Source organism: Amblyomma maculatum, chromosome 11 (genome assembly GCF_055883805.1).
Source record: "Amblyomma maculatum isolate TAMU_Amacu chromosome 11, ASM5588380v1, whole genome shotgun sequence".
NCBI classification, from domain to species: domain Eukaryota; kingdom Metazoa; phylum Arthropoda; class Arachnida; order Ixodida; family Ixodidae; genus Amblyomma; species Amblyomma maculatum.
The window spans coordinates 8291715-8313086 of record NC_139354.1 but is presented as its reverse complement, the minus strand read 5'-3'; the positions used below and the strand labels follow the sequence as shown (position 1 = coordinate 8313086).

The 21372-nt window shown below is 46.0% G+C and overlaps 1 protein-coding gene across 2 annotated transcripts in view; it reads left to right on the top strand.

Moving 5' to 3' along the window:
* Positions 1-19613, top strand: part of LOC146172743 (uncharacterized) — a 79890-nt gene extending 60277 nt beyond the window's left edge. For both annotated transcript variants that reach the window (XM_084584564.1, XM_084584563.1), the window contains exons 3-8: positions 7997-8165; positions 12013-12210; positions 12941-13191; positions 14925-15131; positions 15934-16126; positions 18545-19613. In XM_084584564.1, coding sequence (XP_084440690.1) covers positions 7997-8165; positions 12013-12210; positions 12941-13191; positions 14925-15131; positions 15934-16126; positions 18545-18713 — 1187 coding nt within the window. In that variant the 3' untranslated portion in view covers positions 18714-19613. The remainder of the gene's footprint in view (positions 1-7996; positions 8166-12012; positions 12211-12940; positions 13192-14924; positions 15132-15933; positions 16127-18544) is intronic.
* Positions 19614-21372: the final 1759 nt, after the last annotated feature.

The following is a 21372-nucleotide window of genomic DNA, read 5'->3' as shown; positions in this document are numbered from 1 at the left end:
TACTCTTTAACATCTTTAACATTGCCCTTATTTATTTCCCAAAAGAACTTTCTTAAATTACAGACATACATTTCTCTCTCTATGTCGATGACATCATTGTCTGGATATGCCGAGGCAGTGACGCCACTATAGAGACTCATCTCCAAACAGCCCTCAACACTATTGAGACCTATGCGAAGAAGAGAGGCCTATCCTGCACACCGTTTAAATCTCAACTCTTCCTCCAATCCATTCCGCCAATCCAAATCCACTCATCTTGATAACTCACCTATAACTCTGATACCCAGTACACAACCGATTCCCCTAGTAACTCAAATCAGAATGTTAAGAATGACTCTCTACTCCCATACCCTCTGCCATACTTATCCCTCACTAGCAAGGAGCGCAATCGAGTGAACGCTTTACTCCGCAGTTGTACAAAAACAGCCTGTGCCTTCCTCCCAGCACATCGACACTCCGCTTACTCTAGCTTGGGCCCATAATACGTATGAAGAACTCCGTGAAGCCACGCTGACAGCCCAGGCCCGCCTTTCGCATACACCAGCAGGTCGCGCACTGCTCTCTTCTCTACACATATCCCCAATAGGACTCCCATCTGGATGCGCCCCAGTACCTCCTGAAATACACTCCAAAACTTTAGTACCTCCCCTGCCTAAAAACATGAACACGGAATGGGACGGCAAACCCAGAACAGCCAGGGCGCAAGCCTTACACAGACAATATGGAGAAGACCCCAATGTAGCATATGCAGATGCGGCCACTTATGCAAACACCGATCGTAAGGTACTAGCGGTTACAAACAACCATGCAAAACTTCTTTCTCTCTGCATGCTCAATTCACACCGATTCTACAACAGAGGTGGAGGAGGCAGCCATTGCACTAGCCATGACATCCACATCCGCCACGAAAATAATTTCTGATTCTAAAACGGTTGTCCTTTACTTTGCCACTAGTTTAGTATCCTGCCACACCCACCGCCTTTAGCGTTTTCGGCAACCCCGGCAAACTGTCACCCTTATTTGGACACCCGCACATGCGGGCCTTCCCGATTATGGGGAGGCTCACTCCCTAACCCTAGGTCTCACTTTCCAGGCTGGAGAGGAACGGTCGTCCTCAAATGTCTGGGAGTGACTGCTGTCCTTTCGTGACATTCTGAACTACTACCGCGAAAATATGAGGAATTACGCACCCCCTGCCCAGATTCTCACAATAACACAAGCTGCCCATTGGCGCAAGCTACAAACACGCACAGCCCCATACCCCATACTTCTCCACGCCCGCTTTCATGATCAGTTTTCTCCTTCCTGCAAGCTCTGTTGCAAACGTATCAACTTTCTACACACACGACTCACCTGCACCTCATTCCCACATCCTCCTTCACCAGAGGTTGTCCTAGATTATTTAAAGAATCTATACTCACCAGTACCTGGTATCGGGACCAGTGCAAGATCATTACTAGCATTCTCGCTAGGATAGCCCTCCAAGGGCTTTCCTTTGCTTTGTAAGAGGGCCCTCCGTACTTGGAGGGGGCTCTCAAATGCCATGTAGCCCCCCCCCCCCCCCCCCCCCCACACACACACACACACTAATATTGGCAATAAATGAGCGGAGGTTCGGGGTGAAGGGTGGCTGTTCCTGGCCCTACGGGGCTGGGACGGTAGGTCAACGCCGCTTGTGGCGGGTGCTAGCCAGCCACCAAATTTTGATCTGTTGTAGGCCGTCATTTCGCCCGTCACCGCTTGGGTGCTAGACGATGGCTGTAGCGGCGCGCGTCTTTCTCTCCCTCTTCTTTTTATTTTTTCTCCATTTTCTCTCTTCTGTCTGCACGAGCGATGTCAGCGCACGTTAAAGATCCCCAGGTGGTCGAAATTATTCCGTAGCCCTCCACTACGGCTCCTCTTTCTCTCCACTTTCACTCCCACCTTCCTCCCTTCCCTTACGGAGCGGTTGAGGTGTCCACAGAAAATGGGTGAGACAGTTACCGCGCCTTTCCCTTCCTATAAATAAATCAGGTGGCTCAGCTACAGAGCCAGTAGCAGGTCCGTGCATTTTCTTTTCCTTCTTCCTACAGCCACAACAACAATAATAAATGTTTCTACCACCGCCACCGACCGCCGGTGGATGCGTTTCAATGGAGGTGAAACGTAGAGGTGTCGGTGCAGTATTGGTTAACAGCAAAGTAAAGGCGCAGTATAATAATAATAATAATAATAATAATAATAATAATAATAATAATAATAATAATAATAATAATAATAATAATAATAATAATAATAATAATAATAATAATAATAATAATAATTGGTTAAAGGAAAGGAAAGGTGCAGCATCTGTCACACTTGTTCCGTGGACACCTGATTGCGCCGTAAGGGAAAGATGAAAGGTGGGAGTGAAATTGCAAAGGCAGAAAGAGGAGCCGTAGTGGAAGATTCCGGAGCAGCTTCGACCACCTAGGGATCCTTAACGTACACTGACAACGCACAGCACACGGACACCTCTCCATTTCACAGCGCCTCTCCCCTGATGGGGCTGGGGCAGGTAGCGGCGGTGGCTAGCCTGCCACCGAATTTTTATCTGTTGTAGGCCGTCATTGCACCCGCCACCGCTTCGGTGGTGGACGACGGCTGTTGTTGCGGCGCGCGTCTTTCTTTCCCTCTTCCTTTTCTTCTCTATTTTCTCTTCTGTCTGCACGAGGCAGCGGAGGTGGCTCAGCTACAGAGCCAGTAGCAGGCCCGTGAATTTTCTTTTCCTTCTTCTTACAGCCACAACAACAACAACAACACCTCCATCGAAACACAGCTGCCGGCGGTGACGTTCGAACTCTGGCTCAGTAGCCGCGCATCTAGCCACCGCGGTGGGGCCACGGGAAAGAGCAGGGTGTCAAACCGGGAAAGAACATGAAGGCATACCTTCGGTTAACCGCTTTCCGCCGCTTTTCGATAGAGGCGCAAAACTCGCTTTCGTGGGCTGTGCGATGTCAATGCTAGTTAAATAACTCTAAATCACTAAAGGCAGTCTTGTGGCAAGTAAGATATTTATGCGCTGTTCCGAGAAATGCTACTTTGCACTCAATGGGCAGTTACCTCAGAAACAAAGGAAAACGCCGCGGCGAGCGCGGCCTATTGGATGCGGAGAGTCTTAATAACGACATGGCAAAGCGGACAGTGCAGAGAAAGAGACTAGGCGCAAGAAAAAAAAAAAAAAGAGAGCTGAATATTCCGCCTTTCATCTTGCGCAAGGCTGAGCGTGGCCGTTGTCCGCACCCAGAACCGCAAGCTCTTAATGGCATTGACGCTCTGTTGTCCTTGCTATAGGAGGCCGGTGAACCGGTTTCGGTCTCACTTCAACCGTCGCGTCTGATACTTTGTGTAGGCCTCGTGCATTAGGAAAGTTCAGAGAGTCTTTCTCTCTCAAAGTAACTGTTTCTTTGTTTTTGTTGCTTACTAGTGCAGACGCAAGGATGAATGCCCGTCATCAGATTGAAGCGCGCGATGTGAGAGCTTTTTCTTTCATATTTTCTACGCAAGTGGAAAGTCGGATGCTGCTTTAATTATGCGTAAAAATACGTGATATATGCCACTGCTTGCTACATCTTCTCTTCGCTCTGTAAAAAAAAAAAAAAAAAAAAAAAAAATTCTCAGCCCGGGTTATTACCGTTCATGCATGCTGTCGGCACGGATAGCTGGATTTTAGTAACATTCATTCGAGTGTTCGTTCATTCATCCAGCTGCTGCGAGTTCAAGATTATGCATGTATGCTGGAAGGAGTCCGTAGAACGCCCCGCCGGGGAATTAAGCCTCTAGAAACGCGCTTTGGTGATTTAAGCTACGGAGTAATTTCGACCACCTCCGTAGTGGAGGGCTACGGAGGTGGTCGAAATTACTCCGTAGCCCTCCACTACGGCTCCCCCTTCTCTCTTTCCACTTTCACTCCCACCTTCCTCCCTTCCCTTACGGCGCGGTTCAGGTGTCCACAGAGCAAGTGTGACAGATACTGCGCCTTTCCCTTCCTGTGAACCAACCAAAAAAAAAAAAATTTAAGACCAGGAATGCATTGTGAGCGATTAATCCCTTATATCAACAGCACAAGTGAGGGAGCTCAAGTCAAACCTTTACAATCGTGAGCATGGCCTGAAAACGTATAGTCGACGACAAGAAATGTATGCGGTTGGTCGCCGTTCGGGAGTTCCGGGGACTTATGTCCCAGCTAGTACAACCAGACAAAGCAAGGCTCGGGGTCTGAGTCAGCCTGCAGAACTGCATCACCTCGCCATCTGACACGGCAGCTCTGGTTTTGCGACCTTGATGAGCGCTTCGCGCCCTTTCCTGATCGCATACATATCTTTTTCATCGCTTGTGGCAAACAAGCTGGCTATATGCAGTACTAAACACGAGGCATCGCTGTCCTTTTCTTAACCACCAAGTCGCACGCGCAGCTGGGGGCGCACCGTTCGCTTTGCGGTGATCGGACAGATAACACATTTTACCCGCCTTGTCGACCAACTTGCTCGGCGTGGATTATTGTCTGGCCTCATTGCTTGTCCTCCCAAAATGTTTAAATGCACCGCGTTGGGTGGAAATGACAACCAACAAGCAAAAAAGAAACACAGGTAGGAAGAAAACATTTCGTAGCTTTATGCATTGACGAAGAAGTCACGTGCGATCACAATTAATCGAGAGCGTTCCGGATGTGTCTGGCGGGAATGCTAATCATGTCGCTCCCTGCGTGGTGAGCGAAAAATAACATGTCTATGGGTTAGAGAAGGTGCGCGCAAAAGTAATAATATATATAAAAACGTTGAGAAAGTATGCACAGACGATAAGGAGTCCTTAACCCGAATGTTCGGCGCCAGCTGACGTCAAGGATTGTTGAGGAGAGGGCAGGCGGGAGAAGACTGCCTAGTCTGTTTGGCGTCCTTGGCAAATTCTCCAGGTATCGAGATTATATTGCTCTAGATCGAGATGGAAAATCCTCGAGACATAGAGACCGATTCTGCGGGGCAGCGTGACGTTTACGTCTGAGGGGGGTCTGCTTATCTGTGGATTTAGGCAACCTGGGGTCGGAGGGAGTGGGTAGGGGATCGCAATAAGTGGAATGAGTATTTGCTTGTATTATATTGTTGAATAAATTTCGGTCTCGCTCATATGACATGAGGGGGGGGGGGGGGGAGGGGAGGGGGTATACATCCCCTTCTGCCTGCGTACGACCCACGCCTTAAAACCAGTCAAGATCTCTGCTAGATTACGCTGTAAAATATGTAAACTTTCCGAGAATGTAGACTCAACGGTGCCTCCCCAGTTTGTAAAAATAGACGAGGCGCTAGACTCAACCACCCCTATGCGAAGCAAGCCCGCCTCATTCATCATACGCCGGAATGCGTTCGCGACATTGTAATTAAAACGCGGCGACGCCACGTGCCTAAAACATCACGTCGCCGCACTGGTTGCTATAAGCGATGAAAAGATACGGCTGCGAGCAATAAAGGACGCGAATGCGTGCGTCAAGGTCTCGCCTCTAGAAGTGCAAGGTCAGATGGCGCGGCGATGCAGTTCTGCAGTGTTGTGCCGGCATTCGCGCGCTCCTGCCGCTTCGGTCTTTCCTTGGTTGTACTTCCGTTCTTTCGTGCTTACAAACCACAGGAAGTAATTTACGAACATAGAACTCGCACTTGCCCCTGCAAACTTAGTGACATTTAGGGTCGTCAAGGTCGCACTTACTGCGTAGTTAGTAAAAGCGCTAATCCACAACACAGAACTCCGTCTGACGAGCAATGCGCGTCGTTTCACTTTTATGGTGTTTCAGAGCGCAACCGCAGATCGAATGCGTTTGAGAATCCCTAGAAATGTACCTCATAACAACACGTAACTCACCGAATGCCACACACTCGTGCAATCTTATCCGATACATTCATGTATGAGCACAATAAGAAATTCGTTGAGTAATCGACGGCTGCATTCGAAGTGCTTACGGGTTCGTTGCAGTGAGTAACAAACGCATACAATGTAGGGGACATCTCTCTTTCGCAAGGGAGGTGTGTTCATGGGGACACGGCCGCCGTGCCCGGTGTTGGACTCGGGACCTATTGCTCAGGGCTTGTTATCAAACCACAGGTGGTCGAAATTACTAGAGCCATTGACTACAGCGTACATCATAGGGGATGCCACGAAACCATCATGTATATAATGTTAGTAGCTGAGCGTCATAATGATTAAACTACGGCGGCATGGCAAAGTAAAGTGCAATGAACGTAAAATGAAACGTGGACAGGACGACCTCAACATGAGTACTGAAATAATCATTGTCGTGACGCTGGGGTTATGTCGACCCGGCCTTCACTTGGTAGCGTGCAGAGACTCCGGGTTGAAGAAGGATTGAATCTTCGAAGTTGGTGAAATATGTACAAGCAGGTTTAATGGCACTTTGAGAAAACTTATTTACAAGATTATTTACAAGAAAAAGAAGGGTACATTAGCAAAACGGCAAGCGTTAAGAGTTCATAGCGAGAAGCGACTGGATGAGCCGTTTACCCAGGGCTCAGAGCGTCTTTTCGTGCTCTGCAATGTCCTTAAAACCCCCTATGTCCAGCCCCCCCTCTGAAGATGCTGACCAACCAGTTCCAGGGCACGCCCCTCAGATATCGACATCCAATCGAACACATCACTGCACTGATGGTCTGAGGCACTGACTGGTCCGGCATTGATTCGTTGGGCGTGATCACTAGTTGGCGGGAAAAGCTTGGGAACGGCGAGGAGAGGAGGTACATTTCTATTCTTCAGCAAAGAAACGATAGGCTGGTTCCGGCAAGTGGATTTACTTCTCAGAAACCCAAGTGCACGTGCGCGCCGCATACGGCTCCCAGCATTGTCCCTTTCCAACAATTGCAAATCTTTCCTGCATTCCCAGGAAATCCTCTAATGGCCGTAATCACCTTGCTCCTTTCTTGTCCTGTACGTCAGCGGACGTGTCACTCTGTCGTCTCCTTTGGACAGTAGGCATTCCTTACTTGACCATAGCGCTTCTCGACGGGAAGGGTGAACAATTGAACGAAAGCACTTCCGGCTATTTCCCGCAGGGGGACATTTCTTCGTGTTTTTCTAGACGTTCTCTTGACAGGGTCAATTTGGCATTTGCAGGGTGTCCACAAAGCAAAACAGGCTTACACAAAAGGATTCCTGGAAACAGGCTCGCTTAGCACCCTTGTACCAACAGCACATATGCACAGCACTTATCCATGCCCACCGGCGAACAATAGAGCGCGCAAGTGCGGATGATGCACGGTCGTAACATCATATTGATTACTGAAGAGGAAATACCGTTTCAATCGAGGATAATATCTCCAACGAGTAGCTGTTCGCGTCTTCAAAGTCAGAATCACCTGCCCTTTATTATTTAGCCTCTCTTTGCTATGGTTAAACCGGATGTTCGGCTAGTTTGGTCCGACATGCTAAAGAAGAAAATGCCCCGATGATTTTGGGCAGGACTTAGGACTCAGAAGTGCACGGGTAAACGGTGCGCACGGTACAGGTGTCCACTCTTATTGCGCGGTGAATTGTGACCGGAGCTTGTATTTAGACCATGGAGGCACATACAAGGCAACCGGGTGTTTCATTTCTTCTTTTTTTTTTTTTTTGCATGAATTTTTCTGCTCTCTTACTATCTGTGTTTTCAGTCAGCTTTTATTTTATCCTTGAGATCTGCTACAATGTGACCGTTTAGATTTTGTCCTTTCAGCTGTCGTGTTTGTGCACCATTTGGCGAATATAGCCGATGACTACACACACAGCTGTAACCCTGTAATCAACTGCACGGTCGAGAATATTAGGAAGCTTTAGAATAGGGGAACCTTATTTGTTAGGGTAATATGGTAATAGCGGGCGCATGCCGAGAGTGATTACCGTACCTGTCGCCTATTCAGCGCATTGTCGTCTCGCTGTTAATCTATGTAACCGGTTGGGTCCCACCTATCCTAAATCTTCACCCTTTGCGATGATGCAGGATGGTCGGGCATTTTCCTCATCGTGGCCTCGGCCTTTGCCTCGGGCTTCTGTGGCTGGAAGCTTGGCGCCTGCTGGACCATCCTCGAAGAACGCTGGGAAGAGTACAGGGGCCATGTGCGCGACCCTTACCCCTCCATCGCTTTCAGGGCGTACGGAAGGTGGGCCAGGTAAGCAGGCCTATCCTTTTCGCCAACTATCACGGAGTCCGTAGTCGTCATCACGTCGCCATAAACTTCACGATTTTGACCTGAATGGCTAGGAAAAGTCATTGCATTTTCGATTGAAAGTTCTCATTATTAATGCGTCTTGTGCACTCAAACGTACAACAACAGGGCCATTAAATGTTCAACAAATCGAATGCACACATAAAAAAAAAGAAAAAGAAAGAAAAGAAACAGATGGATTTGCCCTCAAAAGCTTTATACATAGCGACTCCGTTTTTTTTCTTCTCTTACGGGCTTACCAAAACAACATTTATCTCGTGTTCTGTATAGTGTCGAGGATCTTAATTCTATATCAACTCTCGCAGCCGTTGTACGTCCTCCATTGGAATGAGATTGATTTTAATGTTCCTGGTTCTATTATTGGAATGTTCAGCTCGAATTTGTGCTACAGATCCTGCATTTTGGACATCAGGGTCTAATGTGTTATTTATAATTGCTCGCTGACTGAGCGGGAAAATGCCGACCTTGGTTTCGGTCATCTCAAACATTTCTTTCGGGCGTGGTCACGGCTTTTTGAATTCTTTGTTTTCATTCGTGTATGCCATCCTTGACACCTTTTGTTTCTTTTTTCTCGATTAAATTTCATTTCCGATCACATGGCACGTGCTGTCCTTCGTATACAAATGAAGACTTTCTTTACTTAGTAAACAACTGTCACTTAGCGCTTCCTCTCACCTGTTTTGTTCCTCCGTTTTGTTCCGTCCCGTAAAGGATTCAGTGCGTCAAAAGTTAACGTTTCAAAGATATTTCATATTGGAGGATATCGAGCTAAGAATAACTGGCTTAGTGAGCGCGAATCGATTCATCGAACTGTAGCGTTGGGGCAAATCGTAGCAATAAACATGTATTTTACTGTCATTGCTCGCAGTACAGTCTGTCTGTTTTCCGAAGCATTTCGAGCGCGAAATGACCCTGACTTGCACAGAATCAACGAACTTATGACTTGCTATCATGGCTTCTATGATATATTGCATTACGCGGACGTTACACCCCGTAAAAAAGACGCAAACAGGCGAATGAAATAGGGAGGTGAAATAGTGATACAGACAGCCAGTATAGAATAATATAAGAAAAAAAAAAAAAGAAGTGACGCGACCTGTGAAGCACAAAAAAAAATTTTTTTTTTCTTTGTCTTTGTCTCTTTACATTCTTCCGCACCGCTTGATGTGCCCTGGCGTCGAAGATCCCAGACGTGGGCAAGACGTTGCCGATCTATGGCGTGGAAAGATTGATCGCTGAAAAGCAGCCAAAAGTTCCTCGACATTGCCAGATCCATGGAATTTTTCCTCTTCTTCATACTCGTGGCCTTCACAAAGAAATCTACAAAAGAAAAATACAAACATGTTGAAAGGACGTCTGAAGCAAGTCGAGTGTGAAGTGCCCGTTCATCTGAAGCGGCTAAGCCGGATTTACTTACTTAGGATTTATTTTTTAATGAGCTGGTGTGCTGTTGAGTTTTCGAGGCACGTTCCGTCTCCACATTATACGACTTGCTCAAGTATAGGACCGGCTGCCCGCGTTCGTGCGCTGATTTCGATATCTGACCGCTGCTTCACCATTAGTTGCTCTTCACTTGTTTCGGTGCCATAGAGAACGCAAGCTCACCGCGCGTGTCGTGGCTCCAGGAAAACGACTTTCGGACTCGATGTCGCTGCCAGTTGTGTTGCACTTGTGCTCGGGTCAATGAGCGGTGCAAACGTGCATCCCGTAATACGCGCAACAAACGTCTGAAATTTCAGTACACGTTACTTGCGACCTGAGCAGGACCGTGACCGATCAGTTACGCAACATATTGTAATAATCAGTTTATTATCTGCTGACAAAAAAAAAAAAAAAAACGACAAAGTACTTAATGCTTCTTAGCACGGAATTCTATAGCACAGCTGGATGTCTATTGTGTATGTTAGTTCTGTTACGGCAATCGTGAGCACATCATCCGCAAACATCGGTAATTGGAGGACTTAGAAACGTTCGGGTGGGTGAATGAACCAGTTTTGAGTTCCACTCCCGTTGGTGGCGCTCTGTGACTGGTCATTCATGATTGCATGACTTCTATGACGTCAGTACTGTTTCGGCCAATAAGGGGATTATGTTTAAATTTTGAGTTTTACTTATTGTGGATAGTGCTGTGTGAGTGGACGTTCGTGGTCACGTGATTTATATGGCATCATCATTACCTTGGTCAATCAGGGAGTTGTCTCACACGACGGTGGGACTTAAGTGTCACAACAACCCTGACGCTCTAAAGCTCCCGCTATAAAAAAAAAAAAAAAGACGCATTGGCTCTCTCACACCTGGTGGACACTTCTACCGCGCCTTGAAGGAAGAGACGGAGGAAGGAAAGGAAAAGAAAGGTAGAAACGCTGTAGTGGGAATAATTTAGGTGCCAGCAATGAGGTTTCACAGCCCACCTGCTTTTTATTGAGAAAGCAATACTGCTCGCAGTTTGAGCAGTCAGCGTGGCCCGGCGGTGACCACCATTGACCTTTGACCTTTAGACGACCCCCGTAGTTGACCCCAAGCTGGCAGGAGCTGCCAACTTGGGTCTCTCGTTTCACATGGGACGGTTATGTCAGAATCAGCCTGCCAGGACCCTGGCGTTCACGTTACTCCTAGAGCCCAATAGGCACGTTCATACGGCTTAGTTAAAGAGGGGCTTTATATGTGGGCTGGCAGGAGCTGCCAACTTGGGTCTCTAGTTTCACATGGGACGCTTATGTTAGAATCAGCCTGCCAGGACCTTGGCATTTCGTTACAGCTCTAGGCCACTAAGGTACATTCATACGGCTTGGTTAAAGCGGGGCTTTATGTGTGGGCTGGAGAAGAAGAAGAAGAAGAGAAAGAAAAAGGAGAAGAAGAAGAAGTAGAATAATAATAATAATAATAATAATAATAATAATAATAATAATAATAATAATAATAATAATAATAATAATAATAATAATAATAATAATAATAATAATAATAATAATAATAATAATAATAATAATAATAATGCTCGATCACGCGCAGCTATTGCTTTCGCTCAATATTCGGTTCAACAGCGTTGAACTCTTCTCAGTTTTTGCACAGGATCACGTAAGGGCCCCATGTTGGAGGAAAGCCTGCATCGGTGGCTTTGGACGTAGACGCAAAATGCTGATTTGTCGACAGGGTCATGCCGCCATAGTTACATGGCCTTGAGTTGTAATTTGCAGAGTCACACAAGTTCCCGGTAAACGTGACGTCATGCGAGGAACGAAGGTGATTAAAATATGACATGTGATACGAATTAAAGCCTGCTGTATGTCTGAAACAATATCACTTTACAACGCAATTGATTTCGCTTAATCAGAGACTTCAGGAACCTTAGGTGGTATTTAAACTCACAACTTTTTGGCTCCTAGCCACTCAGGCGGCACAAGTCACGCTTGTGCTGCTTGGGAACAAGCGGGAATTTATATGCTTGCCGTGTGATCTTCCACGTAGAGAGGCACCTTGCTAATATATGCTAATGAGTATGTATGTACTTAGAAGGGCCACAGACCGCGATCGTTTCATTTGTGCATTTCAGCTCCCCATAATTTTTCGTTTTGTTGTAGGCGAACGCGTCGGCCTTGTCCATTCATTCATTCATTCATTCATTCATTCATTCATTCATTCATTCATTCATTCATTCATTCATTCATTCATTCATTCATTCATTCGTTCATTCGTTCATTCATTCATTCATTCATTCATTCATTCATTCATTCATTCATTCATTCATTCATTCATTCATTCATTCATTCATTCATTTGCCCACTTGCAGAATGGGAACGTCTGCCATACAGATCATGGGCCTCTTTGGTTACGGTTCGGTATTCCTGCTGCTCTCTGCCGAGCTCGTGATGGACGTGACGAAGCAGTTTTCCGGCGGAAAAGTCAACCTTTACTTTTGCTACTGGCTCATCATCATCGCCGTGGGCCTGGGTCTTTTGATGCAGCTGGGGACGCCCAAGGACTTCGGGTGAGATGCGCGTAATTCGCATCTAAGCACTACATTTAATTGCGGTTACTTTATGTAGAACCGCGCTAATTGCTGATGTAAGCAACGTTAAGCGCCAGCGCTGTCTTCCGGAGGGAACGCACAGAAGGCGGGGAGGAGGAGGAGATGGGTTTGCCGATGGTCAGGAGTGTAAAAAACAGCTCGCATGCTAAGTTTCTGATTTTGCAATATGCGTATGTCTTCCCTTTTTAAGGATAACACTGGGACAAGTGGAAGTAAGCCTGCATGCACGACTAATTGTGTTCTAACGATACAGACACCAGGTTCATCGAAAACGAAGACATTATAAGCTAAAAAATACAAAAAAAAAAATAAAAAACGCTTATGTCTCCGCCCGTGGACTTTGATTCGTTACCGTACTGTGAGATTCACGTCTGCTCGGTTAAGTATTACATTTTGCGCAGACAAGCCGAGGCTCAAGCTGCTGCAGGTGTATGATTCGCTGCTGTTTTTTTTTTTTTTCTAAGGCGATTGCATTCTTCTGTGTACAGGACGTCGGCTCAGGACATCTGCCGGCTTCCCTCTGTACATGCTCAGTTACTGCATTTCTATTTATAACTGTTAATTTCTATATATCCCGTTGCATACGTTGGAAGCTTGCTGAATCATACAGATACCGACACAAAGTTCTTCCTGGTGAAAGTATTGCTGGTGTTTCTCCTCTCACAGTGGCATTCATCCGTCTGCGCAGGTTCGCTGCATTCGGCGCAATGGGCGCGACCGCTGTGGCGTTCGTAATCATTGTGGTGGTGTGCTGCATCCGCATGGCCAACCGCGACGCAGCATGGCCCAGCCATCCACCGAGCATTGGCTTGGCCGGGTACTTCCGCGGCTTCGGCACCATCATGTTCTCCTACGGCGGGGCGGCCATGTTTCCCACCATCCAGAACGACATGAAGGAGCGTAGTCGGTTTCCCATGGCAGTTGCTTACGCCACCATAGGTGAGGGGGCTCAGATATGTCTGCTATTATCTTACGTCAGCAATGCGTCTGGGAATCGCTGTTTTTGCACGTGTTGCGTCATCTTGGAGTCCGTTGTACCATGCGGACTCGTTTACTTATTCTGACCTCTTCTTCTGTCATCAACGCGGCAACATGGTTGGGCGTAATTCAACCAATCAGATATCTCTGCAGTTCGCTCACATGATGCAAGAGGGGGTATTGTCCGGATTGGGCTAGAACAGATTCACTGCGACCTGATGGAACATTTTTTCCCATGTCTTGATCTCTTTACTCCCCGTGTTAACATCGCAGTGTTAGAGCACACATTTGCCGAAAGACCCGGTGTTATAATAAAATTTCCTGACTGATCAACACAGTTGTCAAGGTAGCCAGAGAGCCAAGCCAAGTCCAGCCGGGAGACGATGGCGATCTCCGGTTACGCCCGCACTAAATCATGCAACACCCGTTTCTGAAAATAAAACAACTGAGGTCCGAGGTCGTGACGTCATTCAACCGGCGTTGCAAAGTGCCTACTAAAAAAGAAAAACAGTCTCGCGGGGAAGAAAACGTGCTCGAGTGCAAATCGCAAATCGCACCGCTGCCTTCATAGGCTGCTAGCCAAGCACACAACCTCTGCACAAATGCGGAGCTTTCCTACAGTGTGATAGTTATGTGTTATGCGTACCGCCTTATATCTTGGTTTACAACAACCACACATTAAAGTGCATAAATACCTAGTCGCGTAATTAAAATTCAAACTTCTTGCTGGCACAGCTGAATAGTACTGATAATAACGTCTACTACTTTTCCCTATTAGGTGGTAGTACTATTTAGCACTAAAATGACCATCACTTCCCAACAACGCCCAGTTGACACAAAAAAGTGCTGCGCCGCCATGTCGTATAGAGATTCCTGTGTGTCCCCTAGCTCTCTTCAAAATTTCTTTCTAGTCTTATTAAAGGCTCCTGACGAACTCCTTTTTTGACGTTTTCTCGACCACACTTTTACAGGTCACGCTCTCTGTGCCCCAAGAATGCCTTTTGACCTATTCCGATTTTTTTTTTTCAGAGTGATTAGTGATTAGTATTGGATCTCTCTAGTGCTAATACCGTGTGTTCACAGGAGGCCTTCTGAGGTGTGAACTAGATATCATTGGGCGAGGGAATTAAAGGGGATATGTCAGTAATCTGCAATGGCGTTGCTTTGTTAACTAAGGGTTTGGATTGGAGCTCTTATGATGAAAGACACAGACAGGCGAATCAAAGTGGTTGGTCTAAAATTATTATGAAATCATTTGATGCTCACTAGTCTGAATAGAACAACGCACAGTTTGAGATAAGTAGCGAAGCATTGAAAGTTGTCAGGGATATTTCGACGCCCCTTCTGACCTTGCATTCCTATTCACAGGATGGCAGTACCATTGAAGCTAGGGAACGGTAATGTATCAGATGCACTGAGGGACAAATTATATAGCCAGCCCATTTTCAGATGTGCTACCTTTAGGGCTAAAATTAAAGGAAAAGTTTGCTCGAATTGTTTCTTCACTGAGACCAGGGACATGATCCTATTTCAGCCATCATGGATATATGGGACTCCTGAATTGCTTCTACATGTGCTTACATATAATAGAACTCCGTGAAACTGTAATAAAGGGCCTGTTAAGGACACTCTGCTGGATGTAATCTGTGCACATCATGTGGCTTACAGAGTGCTTCTTTGTTCCCCTTTTATAGGCCTCGTGGCATTGTATGTTGTGATGGCTGCCCTGGGTTATCTGACCTTCGGCAACCACGTTAACGCCAACATTCTGCTCTCCATTGGGGATGGAGCCGTGAGCATTGCGGTCCAGCTGCTCTTCATTGTGCATCTCGTGACAGCTTTCCTCATCATAATCAACCCCATGTGCCAGGAGGTAGAAGAACATCTCGGCGTTCCCAAAGGTAAGGCTCCCGAGCTTAGCACTATGTTGTTCTGCCTCTTGTTCTTAGGCCTTCTGCGCAGTTCTGTTCTTAGGGCTTCTTGTTGCGTCTGCAGGAGGCTTCGCCGTTGTAAGTGGAGCAAAGTGATTCGTAATTGCTTACATTGCTGCAGGGACATGAATAACTGTGAAATTTGTGCTTGTATTGTTTACCATTCGGTAGAAACATGCATTCAACTGTAAAAACGTGCGAGTGTCACGGTGAAATCTGTTAATTCCTAACAGTAAGCTTTTCGTACAGTGCTTGGCATCAGGCACTTCGGACACTGACTGTGTTGTTACTGTTGCTGTTTTATATACTGCGCTGAAGACTAAGCCAGACGAGAATGAAACATACAGTCACAAGAACTGTCGCCGCCTGTGTCTCTATCACAACTAAGATAACACCTTTCCAACATTTTGATTTTCTCTCTGCTACACCCCATTAAAATCCAGGTTTTCTCTGTGAAAATAAGGTGGATCTCTCCAGCATGCTACCCGAGAAATATTTTCTAAGTGGCTTCTTTCCGAATATTTTATTTTCACCTTCGGGGCTACAAAATCATCGGTTATCGTTTCGTATGCGAATTTATTAATCTTTATCATTCTATGAAGCGCGTTTATAAGCAGTGGTGTGGACTGTGGTACAGTAGTGTCTGTTTTCCTTAGGTACGCGTCAGTATATCACATATTTATACCGTGCTGAAATGATCCCTTTCATTAAGCAGAGAAGGATGACTCAGTACTGTGTAAATATGAATTCTCTCCGTATTCTGAACGTGCAGAGTTTACATGGAAGCGGCTGGTCCTGCGGGTGATCATCATGGTGGCTCTCCTGCTGACCACCGAGACAGTGCCCCACTTCGGGAAAGTGCTGCCTCTGGTTGGTTCGTTCATGGTGGGACTCACCACTTTCATCCTGCCCTGCGTCTTCTACTACAAACTCTGCTCCCAGAAGTCACCGGACTGGAAGGACAGGTGCGTTACCTGCGCACCCATTGACATTACGGATGAACGACTCATGTTCTGTAGACTGTTCCTTGACCAGATGATCAATATAACGATATAATCTTCCCAAACAGAGCAGGCTCTGCGATGACACCCGTAAAGCACAATAGATCTGAACAAGATTGACTAACACTGAAACTGAGGCTTTTGTACAAAAGATTCTGGACATTCGGAATGAAAAGCATACGTCTTTTAGATGATACATGAAATCATGTATTGCAGCCCAGGCTTTATGCACAGCGGGAAAAGGGAGTAAGTGAAGCGCCGTTATTTATGCAAAATTTCCGCGACGAACGCTAAGGAGTTCTTATGTAGCATCCTTGCAAGCCAGTGTTTGAAAGGGTGTTCCCTTCTTTTCCACATCAGAAAGAGATCTCGCGTCACTCAAGATGGTCGTTTGGTCCTTTGGATTCGAATGTTATTACAAAGCTTGCAGATACATGAGTGTACATTTGTACGGGCGGCAAGGAGAATTCCCCAACCATCACGTAACTGTTCTACAAAACCTGGTGATAACTGTAAGAAATTTTGTTTGTCAGCAATGTAAGTGCGAGGCTGAATTCTGAAATGCCCGAAGAAGACATCAGCCTGAAATGCTTGCTGTGCAGGGGCTGAAAGGGAGGGAGGTTAGTGGCAATGAGGCGGATGCAGGCAGGGATAGGAACAAGTATATAGAGTGCATTTTTTCCTTTTCAGATAGGCGGCTGTAGCAGTTACAGACATTTGTTTTACATATTTATATCAACGCCACAGCATTAAGGCTCTGCTCAACAGAAAAATTGGGCATCAGCATTGTCAGCATGTGGGTGAACAATCACAAGCATGCCTGTGACAGGTGCGAATCGGCAGGTGAGATTGCCACGCAGTGCTGGCAGGCAGGTTGTATGGCATCATCAGACCAAATGAGACAGCCAAGTTGGCAGGAGCTGCCAAATAAGAAAACTGCTGGGTGGGAGGTTGAGATCGAATTTAAAGCATTTCTCTTCTCTCTTACATTGACTCTCCTTTCTCTGGCTTTCATGCGGGGAGGTACAGGCAAAATGTGCATCACAGTTGTATGTGGTTCTATGGGAACGCGTGACCTAAGGTTTCTATCGACATGGCCTGCCTTTCGTCATTTGAGGCTAGATGGCCTTTGAAAAGCAAGCACGTTACGAAAGAAAAATGCATGAGTGGCTCGTGGTTAAGTAGCAGAGCGAAACGTTGGGCATGCTGATACTGGCACATCTTGACGGAAGAGAAGCGCAGAAAAAGACGACACACTTGAAGGAATACACCACGAGCGCTCGTGGTGTGTTCCTTCAAGTGCCTCGTCTTTTTCTGCGCTATTATTCCTTCAACGTGGTTAAGTAGCTGTTTTTATGTGGGCACACTGAAGGTATATTTCCATGCGCAGCTATGCCGGTAATGGTAGAAAGCTTCCTACTTAACTACTTTTTTAACGGATGTAGTGTACTCCTAACTGCATACCGTTGGCCTGCATACAATTATGCATTACACTGGGGGATGGCTGCAAGCTTTAAGAGGCCACTGTTCTGTTGCAAGAGCCCATTACTGCCATGCAATATGTTTGCATCATAGTAGTGCTTCTTAACCAGACTGGCAAACATTTAATACGTCGTTGATTTCTGTAGTCAGTATACGAACTCACTGTCGGCGTTCTGTGCGCTTGTTTTGGGTGCCGGGTAGAAATAAAAAAAGAGAACCTATCCTCCACTCCATCATGGGTGTTCTGCAATTTAAATTACGTTTGCTCTGGTTTATAGGTCTTAAAATGCCAAAATAACTTAGGCTATGAGGGCCGCAGTGGTGGAGTGTTCTGGAAGTTTTAACTATTTATTTATTTGTGGCGCTGAGTTTGCCACACGAACATAAAAGTTTGACTGTGTGGGGTTCTCTGACGAGTGCACTGACATTGCACAACACACGATTGCCTAGCATTTTGCCTCCATCGAAAGGCGGCGGCCGAGATTTGATCCCGCGTCATTGCTTTCAGCTGTCGAGTGCTCTAACGACGCAATAGAAATTTAATTGTATGCAATCGCGCATATTAGGATGCTGTGCTCAAATGCCGTGCACTGTGTCGCGTGGCCTTCGTGTCTTGTGTTCAATCAACTGCTACAAATTGCTTCCGATAACCTTTCATGGTGTAAATGATGCATGGTTAGCACTTGTAGTGAGCACTAAAGTACATTGTATCTATTTAGATGCTATAGTAAATAACCATTCCTTGAGCTTTAAATTAAATTTTTTTTGGTGTATTCTCCTACCACTTCCATTTGTATGACTCGTGTTGAAATGTTATAAATAAAAAAGAGCGAATAAATGATCAATAAGCAAGGTCAGTTAAGAACGAAGGGTCAACACAATGTTTACTTCACTTTTCAGGAAGCTACCCACCTGGGAAAAAGTCGTGCTTCTCGTGACTCTTATCGCCGGTCTTATCGGAACTATAGCCGGGACTGTGGCCTCCATAGAAGACCTCGTCAAGCCTGGCTCCTTTGCGCTACCCTGCTTCATAGATCCCAATGTCTTGCCATCAGGGGGCGGTCACTGACATGCATCAAAGATGAAAAGAAATGCACGGGAGCGAAGCCATCGTTGAGAAGGTGGCTTCGTAGGGGGCCGTTGCAAACGGCTCCCCAGAACAGAGCCGGTGTGCCCAAAATCTCTGCTTGAAGTGTGGCTGGAGTTGATTGTGCTCGACCCACTGCGAGCGTGTACATTCGAGTGTGCTTTTGTTTTAGTTTTAGCAGTCGCTCGCATGCTCCAGGCTGTGACCAGGCGAACGACCCACACATGTCCCGCTTCTTGCATTCTGCGTACGTCTCCATAGGAGACTTGCAGCAATGTGAAAGTAGAACCTTCAGTCACCATTTCATGAAGGAAGACCTCCTACGTTTTGAATGTTTCAGGGTTACATGTCACAACTGAGGCCTTCCACTGGTGAAGTACGCCTGGATTCTACGCAAAGACCTTACTGCTCCTAAAGACACATGACTACCGATAGTACAATGCTCCTATATAGTGAACTATAGACCAGTGAATGAACTGTCGGCTAAAGTTATTTTGTAGTATACGATTTAACTGCTTGGTCGTGTATAGAAGGCGGCTGGTGACTCTGCAGCTGCCACGTTTAGGGCCGTCGCTCCTCAGGGACGATGTTCTCTACTGTTACCTGACCGTGTAAGGTGTAACGTGCGACGCCTGCGGCTACAAGTCCTCATTGTTTCGTGACCGGTGACGTCGGACGCTTGCGCTGCAACTGTGACGGTGATGCACGGCTGACTGTGGCACATCAAGAGGCTTCAGGAAGACAGCAGGAGAAAACTGTTCACTTGTCTGTCTCTTTCACAAACCTCCGTGCCAGCTCTTTGACCACCATTTTCTTTTCATGTACAGTTGATATTTACATTTTTGACACGGTGATTAACCATAGTAAAACATTTTTACACAATGTTGGCTTTTGTTTTTCATTCATGAGTCATTGAGATGACGTTTATTATCTGGTTTTCATCATTCATAATTGTTACACACGCATACACAGAAAAAAGAGATTCTTACACAGAGAGAGAGCCTTAGCAGGTTCTGTCACTGTAACACTCAAGGGAAATATTCCTGAAAACTCACTCCACAGGATTTGGCACCTTCAGCTTGCAAACTAGGCACTCCTTTATATAAGCAGGCTTCTGCAGAAATCTGAAATGTTTACAGTCAATATTTCTTCTATCGTTGGGCTGTCTAGACTGCATAGTTTGCAGTAAGTCTTCAAAATGAGAACTCTGTCCAGAGCACAGCACTCCCGAAGTCTTAAGCCTTCTCATAGACATATTTTGCACCCTACGATCATCATCATCATCACCAGCTTGACCACACTCTCTGGATGCCAATGGCTTCTTCCATAGGGCTCCCACTAACGCTGTCCTGTTCTAATATCAGCCACTTTACATTCTAAAGGTTCGTAATTCCATTCACCAAGTATAGCTTTCTGCCACACCGTACTTGCCCTCACGGCAGCTCTCCGAGTTGGGCACAATTCATTTTGGCCATTTTCGTTAGCCTCCTCATCACTTCAATTATGGTAAGATATAGCTCTGTGCTCTTTTCTGTTGAGGCATACTGGTAAACTGTTATTATCTGGGAGTACATGCCAGATTGGCTCCCCCCCCCCCCCCCCCAATCCCCATTCTTATTCATGCAACTATTTCATCCTTGTGATCTGGATCTGCAGTCTCCATACAACTTCTAGTGCTTTGATATTTATTGTAAGCTGCAGGTCCCATCAGAAACTGTTTAATATTACATCAGAAGTTTCTGTATATTATCTTCTGGCCATACCATTTTGATATGTGTGCCTAAAAGTTACTTTATATGCTTTTCAGTTCGCTCCCTGATACACTTACCAAGGTGACCTCGAGCGATAGTTATTTTCTATTAACTCTTATCCTCAACATTTCTCAATCCAGACCTCTGGATACTCATAGTTAATAAGGGTTGAATAGCACTGGATGAGATCGTATCCTATGCCTGGCACTTCTATTTTCAATGGTTTTGTTATCTCTTCCGAAATAATTGATCTCATACCCAGTTAAACATAGGGAGACACTTGCGCTTTGCCTTTGAGGGCGCGTTAGACAGCGTCCCATTTGCTGCATTTCCTCCCGGATCATCGTTCTAGTACACGCACTTCGCCACTTCCTTAGCCAGTATTCCAATAATTTGCGCCTTTACAATTCCTCATATATTCAACAGTAAGTAGTAGGAAGATAACACAAAGGCCACTCGATTTATCTAAAAACCGACTTTAGCCAAGCCAAACGAACCTGCTCAAGGTGGCCTAGGCGCGATCAGTACAATACCTCTGTCACACTAGCAAATTTAGTCATCTGAAGTGGACGGCATTAACAGCTAATGGTATTTGTCGTCTACGTAATACTTAATGTTATTGGATTCAAATGAGTGTGAGAAACTCATTAGCATTCGACCGCGAAACCAGTGTACATCTACTCTCCACGCCAGATGTGCAGCACAAATAAGCAACACGTAAAAATATTCTGCGAACAAAGTTAAAATTATACTTCTCAAGTTTCGAGGTAAGAAATGTCAATTTAGGCGTGAAAATATTCGCAGTGATGGCTCTGGTGGAATGCCGTTACTCTCGGCGGCGTTTCTCATAGCCTGAGTAGCTTTGGAACGTTAAACCCCACAAACCAAAC